Source organism: Cyprinodon variegatus, unplaced genomic scaffold, assembly GCF_000732505.1.
Source record: "Cyprinodon variegatus isolate N-32 unplaced genomic scaffold, C_variegatus-1.0 Scaffold2, whole genome shotgun sequence".
NCBI lineage: Eukaryota > Metazoa > Chordata > Actinopteri > Cyprinodontiformes > Cyprinodontidae > Cyprinodon > Cyprinodon variegatus.
The window spans coordinates 756,976-778,027 of NW_015150455.1; the positions used below are offsets into that span (position 1 = coordinate 756,976).

The 21,052-nt window shown below is 37.7% G+C and overlaps 1 protein-coding gene across 1 annotated transcript in view; it reads right to left on the reverse strand.

Annotated features, from left to right (window-relative positions):
- The window catches only part of chn2 (chimerin 2), a 42,593-nt gene extending 21,541 nt beyond the window's left edge, over window positions 1-21,052 (reverse strand). The window contains exons 1-6 of the mRNA XM_015370825.1: window positions 20,537-21,052; window positions 7,158-7,196; window positions 4,143-4,198; window positions 946-977; window positions 656-769; window positions 283-553 (exon numbers count right to left, since the gene is read on the reverse strand). Coding sequence (XP_015226311.1) covers window positions 283-553; window positions 656-769; window positions 946-977; window positions 4,143-4,198; window positions 7,158-7,196; window positions 20,537-20,585 — 561 coding nt within the window. The 5' untranslated portion in view covers window positions 20,586-21,052. The remainder of the gene's footprint in view (window positions 1-282; window positions 554-655; window positions 770-945; window positions 978-4,142; window positions 4,199-7,157; window positions 7,197-20,536) is intronic.

A 21,052-nucleotide genomic window follows, 5' to 3' on the forward strand; every position in this document is an offset into this window, starting at 1 on the left:
GGTAAGTCAGTGTGATTGCATGACACTGGTGATGGGGATGCAATACAGATTCATGTCAAAAATACCGAACTATCCCTTTAACTGCATTATGCAGACATCAGGGCCCTGTGGCACACTACACAATCTTTGGTGGGAGACCCTTGCTGCTAAATATGTGGGGGTTTTTTTAAACAAACATGTGGGTCATAATCTGCACTTTAACAGCTTTGCATAATTGTTAAGAATGTAGAATACTGGTTAGAAAATAAATCTGCATGTGAAATAAACAGTGGTCAAACTCACCCTATCATCACTCTGGAAGGTAACCCTGCGAGGCTCAGTGCGTCCGCGGCTCAGTCTGTGCACCATTTTGTCTTTGAGCAGTGATGTGTAGCCGAGATGCTCATAGATCGGGTTGGTGGTCATTTTGGCTATATACTCTGCTGCCTTGGTCTCGATGTAAAGAGTTATAAGGGCGTCCGTCACCAAGTCGTGGACGGACTCAAACCTCTTCTCACCGACAAAGTGCTTCCCATCATAAAAGAGTCTGTAATTCAGAGTCTGGTGTCCAAAGCTGAAAGGAAATCCATGGACAGGGGAGATATTAAAACCCTAGGATAAAAGCTGGCTAGAAAGTTAATGTTCACATTTTTTATTTTTGTGGTTCTGCTGGTACCTTAAGGCCAAGGTGTGAGTCCCAGGCTGTCTTTGGCTCTCCCTGATGAGGTAAGCACCCTCTTTACCTGCCAGCAGCTCATCTGCATATTCTCGAGATATCATGCCATGGAATCTATTAAAAAATAAGAATGCTTTTACCATTAACAACTAACTTTGGTAAAATACTTAAAAAAAAAAAACTGAGAGAATAAATGCTCATTAAAATAATAACCACTATCTCATAAAAGGGTAATATATAGTACTTAAAAATAAACACACAAACATTGAAAGTAATAAATTTTAACTTACTCTCTGCCATAGTACTTGGGTCTGCTCTCCATCTGTAAACCAGAGGAAGAAATATTGGCTGCAGCAGTGTGATATGAAAGCTCAAATTAATAGCTCTGCAAATTGTTCCTTAAAGCCCGCATGAAAGATAAAAGACTTTACACCACAGGCCAGATTATCTCCATCTGGGACCCTGCGTCTGTTCTCAGCTAGAAAACCATAAAGCCCAATCACAGAGTAGGGGAAGATAAATTAGAGGCAGCACTCCAAAACAGCAGGTAAAAGATGACCAGCTGCAAACAAGTTAATATCAAGCATGTTAGAATGGCACACCGGAATGTATAAGGTGTCTAAAGCACAAATATATGACTAAGAGTGTATTTTCTTCTGCATCACGATTTTTTCTGCTTCTCAAAGGACTGTCATTGGGAAGCTATTCAGCTGAAAGTAAACTGAAAAGATGTTTTTTAGAGTCTTTTTCTACACAGCTTGTAGTGAAAATGCTCTAATAAAGGACGTGTTACAATGTTAAAAAAAATAATTTTGTACTGAATAATCAGCCTACCGCTAATCTCACACAACCAGCCCCACAGCTTTTACTTTGCTCAACAAAGTGTGACAGCACTCAAAATAGGATGAGACACGCATCAGTTCAGCTGGGTTATACAGCAGAAGACTGGCAGCACTCTCAGAGAAGACAGAAAAAAGTGTGTTGAATTTTGACAGTATGTTGGTATGTATGTGTTTGATTAAGAGTGGTTATAGATTTGGCAGCAAAGTAGTATTGTGTTCACTGTCTTAACTCAGAAAATACATCAGTTTGCAGGATCACAGTTTCGCAGAGGTTTTTGAGGTGCTTTCAAAACAAAAGTATGTAATGCAGACAGACAATTTTTCACATTTAGTAGGAAAAAAACATATTTTAAAAACTTAACAGTTGAATTACATACCTACTGTAACACATTGATGAGGAATTGTATGAGGAAAAGGAAGAAAAAGAAAAAAAACACACATATATATATCTCAGCTCATAAACACTTTTGCTAACATTTTCAAATCTCTACCAAAAAAATCAATGAAAGTCTTCTACAAACACATGCCCTGTATATTAGCTATGGTGATTAGATGCAATGACCCTTTAATGTTTACTAGTCTTTGTGTCAGATTTACAGCAATTTACTCAACAACATGATAAGGTAGTGTTTATAGGCTTCAATAGTTTGCTTAGCATGACTTTTCGTTTTCTAAGAATCACCTTTTTACGGCTGCATTTCTGTAGAACAGCTAAACTATCACTAGTTAAATGTGGATTGTTTACATTTTACGTGTAATAAACTCATTCAGTTGAGTCAATTCATTAATATTTATTTTAACTCTGCAATACCACAACTAAACAAAAAAAGCCGGACATACACTGTACGTTTGTTTTCAATTGTTGCACACAGCTACAGCTCACACTGTAGTGTGAGTTCACAGCTCACAATGTATGTTCTCACAATGTGCGAGCCGACGCTCTGATGCAATCTACCTGCTCACACTGTAAGTCTAAAAAACACTTTGGACTCAGCTCCACAGTGAGATGGCGCTACTCAGACTCCTCTATCTGGAAGCCAAACAAGTAAGATATTAAGCTCACTAGAGAGAAACCTTAGGAATTTGTGCAATTTTGTGTGCGTAAAGCCCTAAAAAGAAAAGGCGACAACATATTTGGATGAAGACATGGCTACTACGGTCTGTCAATTTTAAATAAAAGAACTAAATTTCACTCTGATCCCCGCCATGCTTCTGTGTTTTCATCTGAGACGAAGAAGAATCCTTGTTTGCCCATGCCCACTGAGTGATTTTCCCACGACGGTCGACTGAAAACAAACATGTTTGATTTTCTCCCAACCTCACGATTCCTGATAGGGAGGTGGTCGTGAGAGACTGATCACTCCTCGTTACCACCTGTACACTACACGACGCACGATCAGGCTGAAAATTGAAAAGTTCTCGCACGACTGGAAAGTCAGCCAGAAAAGGACAAAAAATCGTACACTGTATGCCCAGCGTAATTTCTACTTGAGTAATGGCTGTTGTATTTTTGAAATATAGCTTTTGACACAAGGGGTCAATTTTAACTAAACTCTTACTGCAAAATACAGTAAAACTAGGGTAACCATGGAAGCTTTTATATCCATCGAAAGATTGCCTGGTTGTTGGGTCTCCAAGCTACAGTTTGCCTCTTTAACAGACAAATGACCACTTTGAGCCAAACAAATCTGACCTTTTGAACCATAATTAAGCTTGATAATTTGATATCCCCCTTCTTTTTTGCAACAGTATTTCTTTTATATATTTAAAACACTTTCAAGTGTGAAGTCATAAAATTACAATCTATTACTTGTAAAGGTCAAAATATCTAATTGTAATTCCACTATTTAGGCAGATCTTGTTGACGAAAGAGGGTTTTGTGTTTAGGCTGAAAACATGTTGCAGTTGACATGGCTACACTATAACATTTCCTCTCAATAAGTCACTAAAAACATTATTTTTAGCTGATAAAAAGATAACTCTTAAGTTTTAATCTCTGGCAAAAAAAAAAAAAAGTGTTTAACAAGTCACTCATGAGGTGACTTAAAAGCAGTAGGAAGCCATCCCCCCACAGGTTATATTACTGATTAGTCTGGCTTCCAGCTGCTGCACTCAATCATTTTCCCAGGAATAAACTCAAACCTAAAAGTAAAAGCCTAGTTCAATCTCCACACAGAGTCTCTTGTCTAAAAGACCTGGTTTGTGAAGAGAAAGTAAAGAGGAAAAAAGGGCAAGCAGGTGTTTTAGGGTGCTGTGGTGACTAACAACCTGTTCAGAGGTGACATTGGTCATTTATCATAATGAAAACAGCCACTGATGGAAAACATTCTCTGTGCTGTGGCGCAGTATTTTTTTCTTCATGCAAACATTCAAAATTCAGTCTGTTTTAAGTACCCAGCTTCAAATTACCAAAATAAGGTCAAGTCTAATTATTATTTTGCTAAAGATAATTAGTTACTGACTCTTGTTCATTATCCATCATGTTTCCAGCAAGTCTAATGAAAGAATTTACATTTTCTGTGGTTGTGGACAGTTGATACAGACATATACTGTCAGTTTTTGAATGCTTCATGAACCCAACATGAACCCACTGATTCCAGCTGTTTTCATTAGCTAGCTTTTTAAACCTTCACTGATGCACTAACCTCCTGAGGACATGTGATCCTCTTTGGTCTCGGAGCTTCCTGCTGGAGCTGGTACACTGTCAGATAAAAACACGAATGTTAATGAAGTTTGTCTGGCCTTCTGAGCTATAAACAACTCAGAGCAGAGCTCGGCGCAGGACATAATTGCATGCATATGGCAGAAGTTGCGTCCAAAATAAGCACGGTTAACACAAAGTTCAGATGAAACAAACCTAGTGTTTTTTGCAGCATTTAAAGACAGGTTTATAAGGAACAATAAGTCTGTTAAATTGAAAACAATTTTTGTACAAAGTATTTCCTTATTTACAACATCCTCTATAGTTATTGGTGACGCTAGTAAAGATAAGTAAAAGTATTTTGATAAACATACCTTTTTCATGCATTTACACAAACTATTGACAACATTAATAATTAATGTAAATGTTTTGAGAAACATTACTGATATATTATTTGGAAGTTTGACTCTAAATTCCTATAAATGCCAAGCCATTTATGGACTACTCGGATTTTTCTTACACCAACTACACAAAGGAGATAGCAGAGGTAAAGAAAAACAAACTTCAGAGTTAACTTTAAGATGTGCAGCGAAGAGTGGCATTTTGGGGTTATCAAGTCTCCATAACGACAAAGAGACTCTATCTAAATCCCAACCAGGTGTTTGGGAGATACGGCAGAAAAAAAGCTTTTCCATCCCACCATTTAACATCAGGTCGGGGAGTTTACTATAAATGCTAGAGGGTATTTAACTGGAAATTGTGTGCTTTGGTTAGATGAGAATAAGATGCTCAATGGTCTTAAGGCTTAACTCAATCTTTATTTGTTAAGGCCTGTTTTGGGGTTGTTGTTTTTTTTTTTTTTTGTCTGTTTTTGTCATTATTATGTAAATTAGATCAACATTAGACTTCAGTATAAACAGTTTATGGCCTCAGAGCCCATATAATTGTAACTAGCTTCATCAACAGTGCCTTGTAGCTTCTGCTTCCTCCAGGGCAAACCAGAGTTTACAGTCTTGTCACATTTTAATGATGCAAGTGTTGGATAAAAAGAGACAGAACCAGTTCCTCTGCTGGATTTGCTTTTCTTTTACCTGCTATGTGTTCACAGCATAGAATAGAGCATTTCTGCAAAAAGTCCAACAGGCTCAGGAGTAAAACAAAGTGCATATATTAATAAAGAATTGTAACTTGCTGTTACACACTGCTGTCATTTTTGCCATCTATGATGTTGCTGCTATTTTCAAACATCCATTACTGTAAAAATGTCCATAGCTGCATATTGGTTATTTATTCTCCAGGAGCACAGTCTGTGCACAGTATGTTATTCTTATGCATTTTTCTAAGGTCCACATTTGTTTGACCATTTTTTTTATAATCTTTTTGCTGCCATAAACACCAGAATTTCCCCATTGTGGAACAATAAAGGGATTTTCTATTCTATTCTATTCTATTCTATTCTATTCTATTCTAACTTTCCTGCTGGTAAGTAAGGCAGAGGGTCCATTATACCCTATTTCTCTTGCAAAGGCTATGGGAACCTTGAATTTCCCAATAAATTGATCAAACAATATGGTCAAATGAATACAGAGATGGCTCCAAAGACACAAATTTACCAGTTTTCATGAGAATTTCACTTCTAGGACTTATATATTGTTGAAGAACTACTCAATCTGAACAGGAATGGTTAAGATCGCCCTCTCTGTCTGTCTGCATGCTCCAACTGTGTGAAACATTAAGGAAAAGACTAAGTGTGTCTAACTGGTAAAGGGGATTATACAAAGTATTACAGGCACTGGGTGGTGGGGGTAAAATTGGCACTGGTGTTTTTGTTAATATATGTATTTCTTGACATGGGATTTATTCCTGCTGATTACATGTTATGATATAAAATGTTTTTTTTTTCTAACTTGCTGAATAATAAATTATAAGGCTGGATTGTAAAGGTTTTTACAAATCTTAACATTTAGTATGGCGGGGTGGCAGGTGTCAGGGTAATAATTGTGTAAAATAACAGATCATTTGTTGAAAACGAATTATGTGAACTTACTCTGATGTCTTTTATTGTTGACCAGCGCACACATGTGAACAAAATAATTTTTCCTTTCCAGTGCACACAATGTGACTTGTGGTATGTTGCGAATCCATTACAGCTTGTGTTGGAAATATTATAATTAAGATATCGGGGCAATGATTTTGTAATACTGATTTATGAATCAGTATTACAATCAGTATACAGTTGAATCAGTATACTGATTTATGAATCAGTATAACAAATGGAAAAAGAACAAAAATCAATAACCAAGAGACCATATCTATTGAACAGAAGTCTAATAAAATTATATATATGGGACTTTGTTGCTGTAAAAGAGCAATAAATTACAAACTGTTGACTTTGCAAACTTAAAAAAAAAAAAAAATGCTCAGACTTATTATTAGCTACCAGTGCTACCTAAGAAATCGCTGTGTGAGGCAGAGCTTTAAGCCCTCAGTGCAGCAGATTCTCCAGGCGGGGAGCAAGGAAGGCTCCTCACTGTGATCTTTCATGTTTTGTTATGCTGATTTAAGCCAACCCGCGAGATCTGGACACCATCCACTGCTGTGACACTAACACCTCTAAAAATACCTCAGTAGTTGGCCAGAAGCAAGAATGTTTTGAAAGAATGAATATAGACTGACTGATTAAACAGAGAATACGGGTAGAATGGTTTCTGCTCTTCTATAAATTAAAATTGTTGTTAGGAGTTAAATAGGCTCTCATATGAGAAAGAAAAAAACATCTATTTTGGCTTAGCCTCATATGAGATTGAAAATTGTGTTTTCCTGGTCTATTTAAGAATCTGCTGCTTCCTATTTGTGTATGTGGGCGAGTGCATCTAACTGTGCATCTTTTGTGCTGAAGAACAAGCAACGTTTCTTATTTTACGGAGAAAAACATGAATTTTTCACTGCACAGGAAGTCAGTGTAAAATGTTCCCTCCGAAAATAATAAGATAATTGGATGAAATGAATAATTACTTACAGTACGACTTCCATATGGGTGGCTGATAGTCATCAGGATCTGGAAAAGACAAAAATATTTTTTTATATAGTAATTCATTAGAGTTTTAATATTCGTCTACTCCCATATGTAATAAACAAGCCATTTATTAGGACTTTATGTGAGATTTCTCTCTCAGTTATAATTGTGCATCAGGATTCACGCTGTACATCTGCGCACACCCTCTAATCACTGCTACAAAGATGATCAACATGCAACGCGTGTCTCAGCGTCTTTATGCACACCTGATCTACATTAAACAGTGGCAGTAGCCTGAAAACACAACATCTCTGCGGAGATGATAACACAAACACAGCAATCAAAGCATGGGGAGAGGTAATTACAGCAAGACTCTCTTCTGGGAAAGTGCGGTGAGTTATGTTTATGTGAACACTCACGGATTACATGATGGAGTGTGCTTTTGCATTAGATTAAAAATGAAAGGCGATGTAGTACATACCAAGGGGCAAGTCGTGGTTTAATGTCATGTTTTAATGATTCTTTACACTCTAACAATATAGAGAATGGGATTTTTAGTCATGTAGCAACAGATTTTTCAGCTAAAGCTTCCACATCTACTTTCTTCAAATTAGGTCAAACCGTTTTGTATATAAAGGGATATGAAGAACAAGGTCTCTTCAGGTGTTTAGAAGATCTTTTAACTGTTTTATCTGGACTTTGTCTGTTTTTATTCTTCTGTAAAGTAGAGTGTGCCATTCACAGGGAGGTAAAGGTTACCAAGTGATCTTAAATCCTTTAGTTTTTAGGCTTTGGATAGGTTTTATCCGTTAATAAAGTGAATAATTTAAAGTCTGCTTTAATACTCAGGTTATCTTATATTTATATTGATTTGAATGTGTCATATGCAAACATGGATACACATGCTGACAATCTGTCAGCTCATTTCATAGGCTGATCTAGCATAAGCTGCACAGTTTTTAAATAGCTCATGCTACATAATTTTCTTATAACAAATTTTGTATCTATGAGAACTTAATGTTTCCCATATAACTTGTATGGTGTTTATTATTTTGTAATTTCATTTTCTCTTCTATAGGTCTTTATTTTGTTTAAGGGTGTCCTCTAAGGAACAAAGGAAACTGTCCACAAGGTTTAGGAGTGTGTTTATGGGAAAGACAGTTGTGAAGTCACACACTGATGTTGGATGAGAAGGCCTGGCTCTCAGTCCGCACTCTAATTTATCCAAAAATGTCTTTAATGGGTTCAGGTTAGGACTCTGTGCAGCCCAGTCCAGTCAGAGTCTGCCATTCATTTCTTTATGGACCTTGCTTTGTGCACTGATGCATGGCCATGTCATCTCCAAACTGGTCCCACAAACTTGGGAGCACAGAATTGTTCTAAATGTTTTGCTATCATGACGAATTCAGAGTTCCTTTCAGTAAAACTAAGGGGCTAAACCAAGCTCCAGAAAAATCAACCCCACACCATAACACCCCTTCCATCAAACTTTACACCTGGCTCAATGCAGTCAGACAAATACTGTTCTCCTGGCAACCAGCAAACCCAGACCCAACCATCAGATTTCCAGATGGAGAAGCTTGGTTCGTCGTTCTAGAGAATGCATCTCCACTGCTCTGGAGTCCAGTGGTGACATGCTTTACACTACTGCATTCAACTCTTTGCATTGCACTATGGTTTGGATCGAGCTGCTCAACCATGGAAGCTCATTCCATGAAGTTCTCTGTTCTTAGGCTATTTTGAAAGCCGCATAAAGTTTGCAGGTGTGTTGTGACTAACTGCGGAAGGCAGAACTTTTTTTGCTCTATGCGCTTCAGAATCCACTGACCCCATTATATCATTTTACAGAACTCACCACTTTGTGGCAGAGTTGTTGTGGTTCCCAAACACTTTTCTTACTATACAGCAGAAAGCTGACTGTGGAATATTTAGGAACGAGGAAATTTCATGACTGGATTTGTTGCACAGGTGACATCCTATTTCAGTTTCACACTGGAGCTCCTGATAGCCACCCATTCTTTCACAGTCTGCATGCCTAGGTGCTTGATTTTTTACACCTGTGCCTATGGAAGTGATTGGAATACCTCATTACAATAAATTGGAGGGGTGAGTAAATACTTTTGGCAGTGTAGTGAATATAGAATTGAGCAGCATCACTCAGCCCAGAAAACACTCCATGTCTCCTCAGACCACAGCCTCTTCTGGTTTACATGTAACATTTCTTCCTGAGCAAAGAGAAACGTCCCAAACTTCTCTCATGGTTTAAGACAACACAGAAAAATCATAAATCAATTTACTGAAAAAGGAGTAAGACTGCTAGAGAGTGCCAGGAACATGGAGCAATGCCCCTAGTAAAGTACTTCAGGTAGAGCAAGATGATTTTAATACAATCGTAAACCATGTTGTCTCTGGTCCTACTCTAAATCACAGTACTTCCTATAACTCACATTTGGAGTTTACTAGAAACAGAGAACAGGGCAAAGCTGTGGTAAAACGAAAGAAAAACCAACATTCCTCCATTGTTTGTCACATAAATCAATCGGCATGTGTGAAGTAGAACCTGTGTCTAACTTGCATAGCGATGTTACAGGCTTTATGCTGCATCAAGGTGCTTTGAATTCACCATTAAAATGTAAACAGTGTGTTTACTTTGAGTCAACAGAGTGGTTGCTGCTGTTGCTTCACATAATGAGGGTTTTCAACTTTGTGGTCAGATGGGATGTTTTGTTAGGAGTTACCTTGTTCTGTCATTTTATTGTTGTGTTTCTATTGTAGGTTTATAAGTACTCTATAGTTCACCAAAAGTTTACCTTTTAATGCATTCAACTACATAAAAAACATCTGCATCAAAAGAGAGGTATGTTTTCAGTGCTCTATTGGCCTATTTCAAGCATATTTTTATTTTGTAATGTTTCCCAATTGCTGAGTGACACCACTCCCTTCGAAGGCCAAACCTTTGCAAGCTGTCTGGTATTGTTTTGAAACATCAGAGGTAGTAAAGATGTAGGAAATCTGTGAGGAGGATCTGCAAAATGCCCCCTACCCCCAGCGGGTGTATATGGAGGATCGCTTAATCAATGATGACATCAAACAACCAAAACAGCAGTTGTATGAAGTGGTGCATGAGCTTACACAATAAAAGCAGAAACAGGATGTGCTACATCGTCTCTGGACTGCTTGGCAACATAGGATTCCATAAGCAACTTTTGAGAGGGTGACAAAAATTCCCTCTGCAATTTTTTAGCAAAAAAAAACCTAAGGAAATATATACAAGAATATCTCGATAGCTGCTCTAAAATTTGTTTAGTTTAAATTAATTTGAATTAAACCCCACAAACCTCTTTCTAATGTGCTTTGTTTGCCTGTTATAGAATATGGGAGAAATTTGAACAAAAAAAGCAACAAAGTAGAGAGAAGCAAATCTGTTTCACTGAAGATAAACATCCCGTTGTGCACGGCTGCAACACATAAGCTGCAAAGGGGCCACCAGAGCTGATAGAGCCGTCAGAGAAGATTGTTTTATATTCAATCAGAATTTACTGTTTCTTGTTGCAGACAAACCTCCCCAGGAGTGTGTGCATGTTTCGAGAACAAAGAAACAACATGTAAAATAGTTTGGAATATGGTTGACACAAAGAGACTCTCTGAGGGATTTAAAGAATCCTTGATATTGGGTTTCACAGGTGAATATGATCAATGGGATTAACAAAGCTATGCAGTAATGATCATAATCACCTATTAGAACACCACTGACCTGACAACAGTCTAAAAGAGCAGTACAGGCTGGTGTTCATTATGACATACCTACTGGATTTTTGTTTCTTTGTAGAAAGTTGGCAGGTAATTCTGTAACTTTAATATAATCCTAGAAATATTACATATTACATGAAGATTAATCTTCAGAATCATCATTACAAACAGTTCTATACTCTAGATGTGTTAAAGGTTAATTCATTTCAAAGCAAGCTCCAGGATGAGGAACATCAACATGGCAGGGTTGATGGCACTAGATGGGTTGGTTTGAGTATTTTAGAAACTGCTCATCTACTGCTTATCTATCAATTTACTTGTACAGCCATATCTCAGGTTTACAGAAAATGAAAATATCCATATGAGCAGCAAAAAATACACCGTTGATGAGGGGAGATTAATTTGGAGATGGATGGAAAGGCAACAGCAGTTTTGCTATATAATAATTACAACCAAGGAATGCAGGAATGCACCTATGAATGCACTACGTTAAAGCATATGGGCTACAGCAGCAGGAGAACATATGGGGTCGAACTGCTGCCAGCTAAAAACATAAAGGTCATGGCTAAAATTCACTCAGACTCAGATTGGAGGATAACAGATTCAAAAATGTTTATTGGTCCAATTGGAGCAATATTGGTCCAGTCAAAATTTTATGGAAGTAAAACAGTTTAATTGAAATCTGCCTTTTTTTGTACACCGAATTTTAAACACTGAATTTTTTACACATTGAATTCCTTAAACTGAATTTTTATCTGGTGAAATTTGAGCTTCAAAAAATTAAGCTGCAAAAAATTAAGCTGCAAAAAATTAAGCTGCAAAAATTCAGATGCAAATAATTCGACTGCAAATGTCTTGACCTTTTGGTAAACTCATGCCAAAGCAATCCACGTACACTCAAAACATTCAAGCAGCTTCTAGCCAATGAAATTAGCTCATTTGGTCAGAAAAACAAGTTTGCCGTGGGCTGCAAATGAGCTAATTTCATTGGCTAGAAGCTGGTCGACTGCTTCGAATGTCGATTGCTTTGGCTTGAGTTCACCAAAAGGTCAACACATTTGCAGGTGAACTTTTGGCAGCTAAACTTTTTGCAGCTGAATTTTTTGCAGGAAAATTTTTTTGCAGCAGATTTTTTTGCAGCTGAATTTTTTGCAGGCAAATTTTTTACCAGATATTAATTCAGTGTAAGGAATTCAATGTGTAAGAAATGTCAGTGTTTAAAATTTGGTGCTAAAAAAATTCAGTGTTTAAAATTAAGTGTACAAAAAAAGGAGATTAAAATGAGACTTTCTTCCATAGAATAACGACAAGAAGAATTCCCTACCTTTATGAACACAACACATTTTCTTCTTTTCATCGCTATTTCCGTCTACATCTAAAAGGTCCTTGATAAACATTTTGTCGATTTTTAAGCATCACTTAAAAATCGACAAATTATCTACTTGTGTTGTTTATGTTATTACACCAATGGCTAAATGATTTGTAGAAGCATTGTGTACTCATGTACCCATGAGTCGACTCTTGTGGGTCTTTGTGGGTCAGAAACTGAGCAGTTTAGGAACCTCTTCAGTGAAGCATCTTGGAGATATGATATAATGACAAACAAATGACCAACAAATGCAGCAACAAGATGTTGCTAGCAAGTAAAAAAACAAATAAGATTTTAAAGGAATGATTGTGCTGTTAAACTAGCAACTTTAACAGAGGAAAAATAATGAAACAGGGAAATTGTGACTTTAATCTAAACCATTACAAAAACACTGAGTTCAAAAGCAACAAAGAAACAAAATAATGGGAGACTTAGAGCTTTTACACTTAGATGAGGAAACTTACACTCAGCCTCTATAGGACTGTGTGGTTTGGTCTGTGTAAATGCAAAAATGCAGCCTGGCAGAGAACTTCTAAAAAGGCCCTGTTGTGGTTTGAAGCTGCGAATAGGACACGAAAAGACAAGTGGAAAATAAAAGGAGATGATATAGACCAGTGTCTGCTCTTAGATAACAGAAACACAGATTCTTATCTTTTTTTAATAAAAAACACCACAAGCACCACATTTTCTTCTTCCCATTTATCCACGGAAAACAATAGAAATCGCACTGAAATGCATATCAGCGATTTTCTTCAAATTTCCAACATATTTTCAAAATCGCTTCATGCGAAAAAAAAAAAATAAAATTAGATACTTCTTATTTACACTGATGTACATTTTCCATCATCAAGCTTTTTGGGTGATTATCGATTCCTTTTCCCGTGGTTTTAAAATCTATGAAACTTTAATCTTAGATCAGCTCTGCGCAATAGTTCAGAAATATTTAATGAGCAATGTCAACAATGAGTCATGTTGATCCTGAGGATACATGTTGTTCATGCAAAGCATTCCTTTGTACTCAGGAGTAGATCGGTGCCGCACCTCTCTGGCCAGAGGGGGGAAAAACAAGGCAGACCAGGAACTGGGTCATGGAAACCAGTGAGCACTTGCTGGGTGGGCTTAGTGAACCTCAAGAATTAATTACTCATATAAACTGCATAAAAATTAAGATTTCTATCACTACACATTTGATTAATCTAACCGTGCTTTTGGAAGCATTTTTCTTCTGCTTTTCATTGTAGGTTTGAATGAAGGCTCAGTGCATTTCTATCAAAACTGGAAAGAAAATCCATAAATTTCCTGAATGTATCATAGACACAAAAAAGGGATTAAGGTGAATTTATTCACAAAAATGAATAATTTAATTAATTAACCATCAAGTTAACATCTACAGCATAAAAAAACACCTCTGTAGAAATTGTGCTTCAACAGCCTTCGAGGTTTGTTTGCTGATGAGTGGCCAACCTGTCTCAGAAAAATCTATTGTCCTAACACTGAAGCTTTGTCACAGTGCACCGTGCTGGCAACAGTCTGGGAGATTTATTTTACTGCGGCTTATTTAAAGAATGTGATTTCACCTGGTCGCCTGCCAAATGCTCTCTTTTTCGATCTAATACTTATTAATGACGGACGACATTCCAGTCTGGAGTACTGCCTCAGCGTCGGCCACAAATAAAAAGCCTTTTCAGTGTTGCTTCATTCTTTGTCCTTCTTATACAAAGAGACACATACAGATGCAGCCACATGAAGCCAGCTGAATTTAAAATACATCAAAATGAATTTTTGAGTAGTATGGAGTCTGCTTGTCGTCTAAAGATCGCTGAGAATTTATAAATGTGGAGGAGCCAGAGGGTTTGTACCTGGCAAAATTATTAATTGTGCTTCACTCCATTACTCACAGGAGAAAGGCATGCAATACAATTATCACCAGTGGCTGTTTGCTCTGACAGCAAAGAGAATATGTTATAAATAAGGATCAGGCTGTAGGACTTTCATGCCCTGAGACAACATCTGCTCTGATGTCTTTGCTCTTGGAAAAAAACATGCTGAAATTCAGGAGAGAAAGCTGGGGCTGCAGCTGACAACAGCTCAACATCTGAACTTTGATGACTATATCATAAAAAAAAGGTTAAATCTAACAATAGGGACAGAAAATAATAACAGGATCAGGCCCAAGTGAAGTGAAAATGTAACGCAAAATGGCTGAAGGTGTGATAAAGATTTATTATCAATGTAATAAATCAAACCCGTCTGTCATCAGTCGTAATGCACATATTTGGATATGAGAATCCATCACAAACAATAGAAACCAGATATATACATTAACTGTTGACAGAAATTAAATCACACTAAACAGTTCATTTTGCCGAATGCCTCAAAACAAGAGAGATAATTTAATTAGCTTCTTCAAGTTCAGAGGTTACATACACCAAGACAACTATGCATCAAACAAGTGCCCACATGTTGTTGTTTAAGGCTGTCTATAATGATGTTTACTAAGGCAACAACTCAAATATGCTGCTTCCTTGTATGAAATCAAGAAAAAAATCAAATAAAATCAGAAGATTTACAGAAGGCTTCAAGTCTGGATCATCCTTGGTAACAATTTCCAAAAACCGGAAGGTGCCAAATAAGGGGGTGTCATAGTTCTTGGTTCTGTTATGTTTTTTTTTTGAGTATTCAGTTTTACTTTGCTCCATGTTTTCTAGTTTTAGTGGTTTATATCTTATTTTGTTGTCTTCTCTGGTTATTTTTCAGTTTTCAGGTTTTCATTTTTTGCCCTCTGATGCCCTCTTGTGTTCTCCTCTTTCTCTAGCTCTTTTCCTGTCTGCTCTGTCCACACCTGCTCCCAATCTGCTCGTTAGTCCTCTCTTTGTTTTAGTCTCCCATAAATACACTCCTTATGCAGTTCCTCAATGCTGGTTCCTCCTCAAACTTCCTTCAACTCCGTCTCACTGAGTCTTCCTCCTCGTAGTTGTTTCCACCAGATGTCCCCATGGTTTTGGTTTGTTTGACTTTGTTTTCTTGTTTGATTTTTGGATTCCTGCCTCAGTTGTTTGTTTACCTATTATTAAATCATCAATAAACTCACCTCTGCCTCCCTGCCTCTGCATTTGGGTCCAGAAACGTCAACCAAATCCTGACAGGGGGGAAAAAGTCGTCTATATGGACAGTGATTAAGACCAGTTTAGCTACATACTGGCTATAGGGTAGCAACATCAATGTTTTAAAGTCACAAAGGCCTGATCTCATTCTTGTAAAAAATCTGCTCTGAGAATAAAATGTGTAAGAACAAAGCAGCCTCCAAACCTGGCTCAGTTACAGCAAGTTCTGTAAGGAGGAATGGGCAAAAATCCTAGCAGAAACGTTTTAATGTCCCACAAATAAGTGTCCCAAGCAATGCAGATAATAAGGACAATTGAAAATAATAAAAAAAAAATACGGGGTATTTATTCGTCCTGTGCTTTGAGAATATCAACAAATTCCAATGCCTCTACAGTGAGGCCATAAAGGAAAATCCTTACAGAATTCGCCAATCTCACAATTAATACATTTAGTACAGTTTATATATACTTGTATTTATAAATGGATTCTTTCCTAATCAATCACAAAACAAATGTGATTTGATTTAGACATTTAATCAGAAAAATAAATCATTACAAATGAAATCGTTTTTTCTTCTTATGATATTTAACTCAAACATGACATTAAATTGGATTTCAATGAGGGGAAAATACCAGAACCTGTAGTTTATCTTTGAGTTATATGCAGACCATCAGTGCAAGCACTGTTTCAGTAGGGTGCTGCTGAACTGCAGCAGAGAGACCATCTGTGAAAAGCACAGTTTCAAAAAGATTGTTTACACTGTGAGCCGAGCAAAACATTTTTTTTGTGTGTGTATGAACAATGTTTGCCGAAAGCGTGGGGTTAACCTGTTTATAAAAATACGAATCAGCCCAATTGAACCAAAACAATATCCAAACTTGTATCTGATAGTTTGTCTGCAAGGCATATGTTTTTATCATTTTCCCTATAACAACCAGGGCCGCATTGGAATACCTCAGGGACATCTTTGCTGATCCTACAAAACATGCAGGTAATTTGTGTGAGTCACTCGCTGCACATGACACAAAATCCTTTCCCACAAGATTTATTCTGGAGGAAAATAGAAATTTATGGGACAAAAAGAGGTTGAGAGCCGCAGCCCTTGCCAGAAACATGTTGAGCAGACAGCCTCAGTGTAATACATAGCTGCAATTCTGCCTCCCTAAACAGCCATGTCATTTAAGGCCAGGAGCCCGAAAACCGTTCTTTAAAGCCACAGTCCTTGATTTGTTTCCAGCAATTATTTCCTGTAGGTGTCTGGCAAATTGTGAGCTGCTGGTAAAGTAAAAGCCTCCATCATTATTTGGAAAAGGGAAAAAAAGTGTCTAATATTGGCAAACATATTTACAGGGAAATAAACAGACTACAGAGTGTATCGTGCAATCTGTTTGCAATCTTATGGCTAACTGGAGATTTTTTTTTTTAAGGTGTGAATTAGAAATTCAATTAATCTCAATTCCCTTTTTAAACTCGCTTCATTATGAGTACTTCTCAAACATGACAGAAACTTAAAAGTGCAAACCTGAAAAAGAATCCAGGTATAGTGGAGGATTCTCACAAATCTTTGAGAAGGCCTTCCCTCTCTACTTAAAAAAAAATGCAAATGCACGATCCTGTACCAGCTCTTAAGAGGGAACACCTATGAAACGTGTGTGAGAGCGTGCACGAGCCCATTTCTCCTCATGCACACTCTGTTTTAAAGTTGCTGTTTGTATCACTCATACAAGCTTACTTTCCAAACGAAGTTAGCAATTTATCCATTATGTCAGACTCACCAAGCGAAAATGGGGACGAGAACGTAGGACGGCCTTACGTAAACATATCACCAGAATGAATGACAATTAGGAGGACCACTTATTTTGATGATCCACTCGGAAAAATAACATCCTCCACTATACCTTTAAGTTACATTTTATTTATAGTTTGGAATAGTTGTACTTCTCAAAAATTAAAGGATATGCTGAAAAAGGAAAGACGAGCCAGGGATTAAAAAAAGGCTACTTACACACTAATTTAATAGCAGTTGACAAGCAATAGCAGTAAATAAAATAGCAGATTTTAGAAGTTTAATACTTTTTGTAAAAATTATGATGCATTTCCAAGCTAGGTAAAAAAAAAAAGCCAGACAAAGAAGATCTATAGTGCTTTTACGTCTGTGCCATGGCACCGATGCACCCACATACGACCACAGGCGCTGGCGTTCACACACCCCTCAGATGACAGCCTGAATCATATTTCTCATGCCTTGGAATGTTGAACCAAATGTCTATTTTATCCTCCCCTAAAAAACAAACCGAAACGTGGAGTCATCTGACCACAGAGCACATGTCCAATGTTTCTCTGTCCGTCTGAGGAGAGTTTGCTCCCAGATACCTTAGCTGTATTTCTTCCCTGAGGGGAGATACTCGGCTCTCTCTCTTTGTAATACAGTTTCAGGTTACATTTCTGCATGCAGCACTGGATTGTGCTGAGTGGCAGTGGTTTTTCCAAGGTTCTGGCTTGTGTGGTTTTATTGATCCGTCACTGGATGCAGTGCTTACAGGGGAGCACATGGGTATCCAATAGTCGATGTTAAAAAAAAAAAAAACTTATTCTGCATCTTTTTTTATTATTATTAATTGAAATAAAATAACAGTAAGTATTGTTGTAGTCTCTTTTTTTTGCAAACATTCTTGTGTTTCTTAACTATCAGCATCCTCTTGTATCCCAACATCTGAGATGCAAAAATTTAAAGTTTAATAATTTTCTAAAACATGCAATCCTAAAATAACAATTTCAGACAAGTTTGCAGGGCAGACTTATTGTGACGGGTTCAGATAGTAGCAGAAAGGATGACCTTATATGGAGCAGGAACCAAGACTCATTTTTTAGTCATATATATATATTTCATAGACAAGATTATTCAAATGTAGCATTTAGCTGCCAGTTCTGCACAAAGATAATGATACCCTTGTGACAACCACTCCATCCCTGGCAGCAGTGCATCTTGTAACCCCTGATAATTATATTGAGAGCCCAGCCGTAATGACAACCTTCCAATACCACAGAAAGAAAAGACTTTCCCCTTAAAGCAGCGGTGGTCAAAAAGGCTGTTTTTTTGTTGTGTTTTTTTTTTCAGAATCCACACATGAGATAATGTTTCGTGAGGCGTGTGGTTAGAGCGCAGACTGTATCAGCATGGAAACGTGTGTGTGTGTGTGTGTGTGTGTGTGTGTGTGTGTGTATGCTGCCTGATGGGCTGTACCTCTGGAAATGTGATGCTGCCATGTGGTCTACTAGGGATAGGGAGACAGTAAGAAAGTAAAACAAACGCTGGTCCGTGCTATGCAGTGTTCTCACACATTCTACATCGTAAAAAGCCCTGTTTTTATATTCCAAACAGAATCTGAGGACACTTTGTAGCTCAAAAACAGTCTTAGCCTATGATTTATTCCACATCTTGCTATAAACACAATCTCTGAGGTATTGCATTGGGGTTTTTGTGTTATAAAGCAACCAAAGTGCAAAATCAGGAAGCGAAAAAGAACATTATACATGGTTTTCAGGTTTGACCATAAAAATGTGAAAGGTGTGGTGTGAATTTGTATTTCAGCCTCCACCAGAGAACCTGATCAACTGTATTTAGATCCATACTTTGACAAACCTATTCTAACTTTGTTTTAAACCATCCCATGCTGGCTCAGGAATCATTGCTGAAAGACAAACCCCTAAACCCAAATCCATTTTTAGTATCTAAGAGATTAACTTTGCAGGATTCCACTGTATTAAGCTATTTTCTTATCTCCATGTCAACCTTGGATACCTTTCTTACCTCTTCTGGAAAATAAAAGGTCTCTCCCACACGATGATGCTGCCATCACCATGCTTCACCTTGGAGAGTGTGTGCAGGGTAACATGCAGTCATAGTTTATAGTAATAGTTCTTGTGGGGATCAAAAACTTAAAACTAATCATCTGACCAGTGCTTTCACATGACTGCAGGGCTCCTACACAGCTGATGGCCAACCGCTGTGAGTCATGTGGGAGAAAAGCATGTCTTCATTCTTTTGCCAATGGGCTCACTCCTGCCACTCTTCCATAAAGGCTTTATTTTTTTTATAATAGATAACTGATCATCGTTCCACCTACAGTCAATGGCAGGTGGGCTTCCTGCTTTGCTACCTCAGGTTCAGGCTCAGCATTTATATTAAGATTAAGTCCAACCCAGAGGGACTCTGCTATTAGTAGATGGGGTTGAATACAAACATATGTAAATTGTTCATTATTTTTACTGCAAAATTTTTACTGTCCTTTTCCTGACCTCCGCAATAATGTGGTAATTTGTGTTGGTCTGTTGCATAAAACAAACCAACAGAGAAAAATGTCTTAATGCTTCATAAAAGGTATTGAAAATATCACCTTTTATAACTGCTGAGCCATTGTGAGATATTAGATCAAACAGTAAGATAAAGTAAGTAAGATAAAGGGGTTTGCAATTTATACCACACAAACCATATTATCAACTCATAGATAAGGATGATGAATTCACTCTGCATTCATTTGAACCTTTCCTAATCCCATTTTCTTATCTTGAGAAAAAAACCCACCAAAATTCTTAAAAAAAGACAATTTCATTGCAACATTTGTGTAATAGCAACATTTCACAACACTAATAAATTCCTGATAAGAAAAGGGGGATTTAACTGAAACTGTGCTGAACTCACTGAGGCATGGTATATTAGAATTTCTCAGTGTCAGAAAACATCTCAGCATGGTGCTGCTGCCTTTTGGGGGAGTTGTGCACACACTTTATACACATGCCAAAAACAATCCTCAAAGCCAACCAAGTGGAAAGTCAATATAGGATGTATGGATACGGTTGGCAGTCCAGCAGAGCCACAGTTACACTAAATGCACCTTACAGCCTCAGAATAAAAAAGACTTATTTTCCATTTTAATATCTTTACCCCTCCATACTGCTAATGCTTGCAGCAAAGATTTCTCATTATTATTATTCAGAGGAGTTTGGAACAAGTGCTGGAGAATAAAGTGAAAATATTCCTGATGTATTGTCAGAAACATGCAAAAGTTGTATTTAAGGCGGATGAAATCATAACAGTGGTGGTTTTTACTGTTATTGTTGTCTTATATAAACCAGTGAGGGATTTGTGGGCTCTTACCAGAGGAAACCGATGAACCTGAGAGGCTTGAAGTGCTGGATGCTGCCATCCCAACCAGTTTGGTGACTGGTTCACTCCCAGTTGGCCAAGGTGGGCTGACAGCAGCTGGTCCCCGGCGGTGCCTCCATGCCACTTCAGTGCACAGCACTTCTTCTGACGGCTGATTATTTCATACCACCTTTATAATCCCAAACCCAACACCCCTCCGTCCGTCTGTCGGAATCTGCTGATCCTTATTTCCCACCTTGACTTCCCGCAGCACTGCAAGGGGCTGCCGCATTTACCCACGATTGGACCAAAACGCGCTCCGTGGATCAGCCTCACTGAAGGCTCTCCGCACACGGTTCCTGCATGCACAGATAAGCTCTGGTTTCCATGTGCCACTTTAAGGGCTGCGATGAACACACCGCAGCGTAGGCGCGCCTTCTTAAAGCGAAAGTTTGAAAGCAAAAGAGGGAAAGAGAAAACGACCCACTTTTTTCTGTCACTTCAAAAATCCTGGTGGTTTTTTTTCTC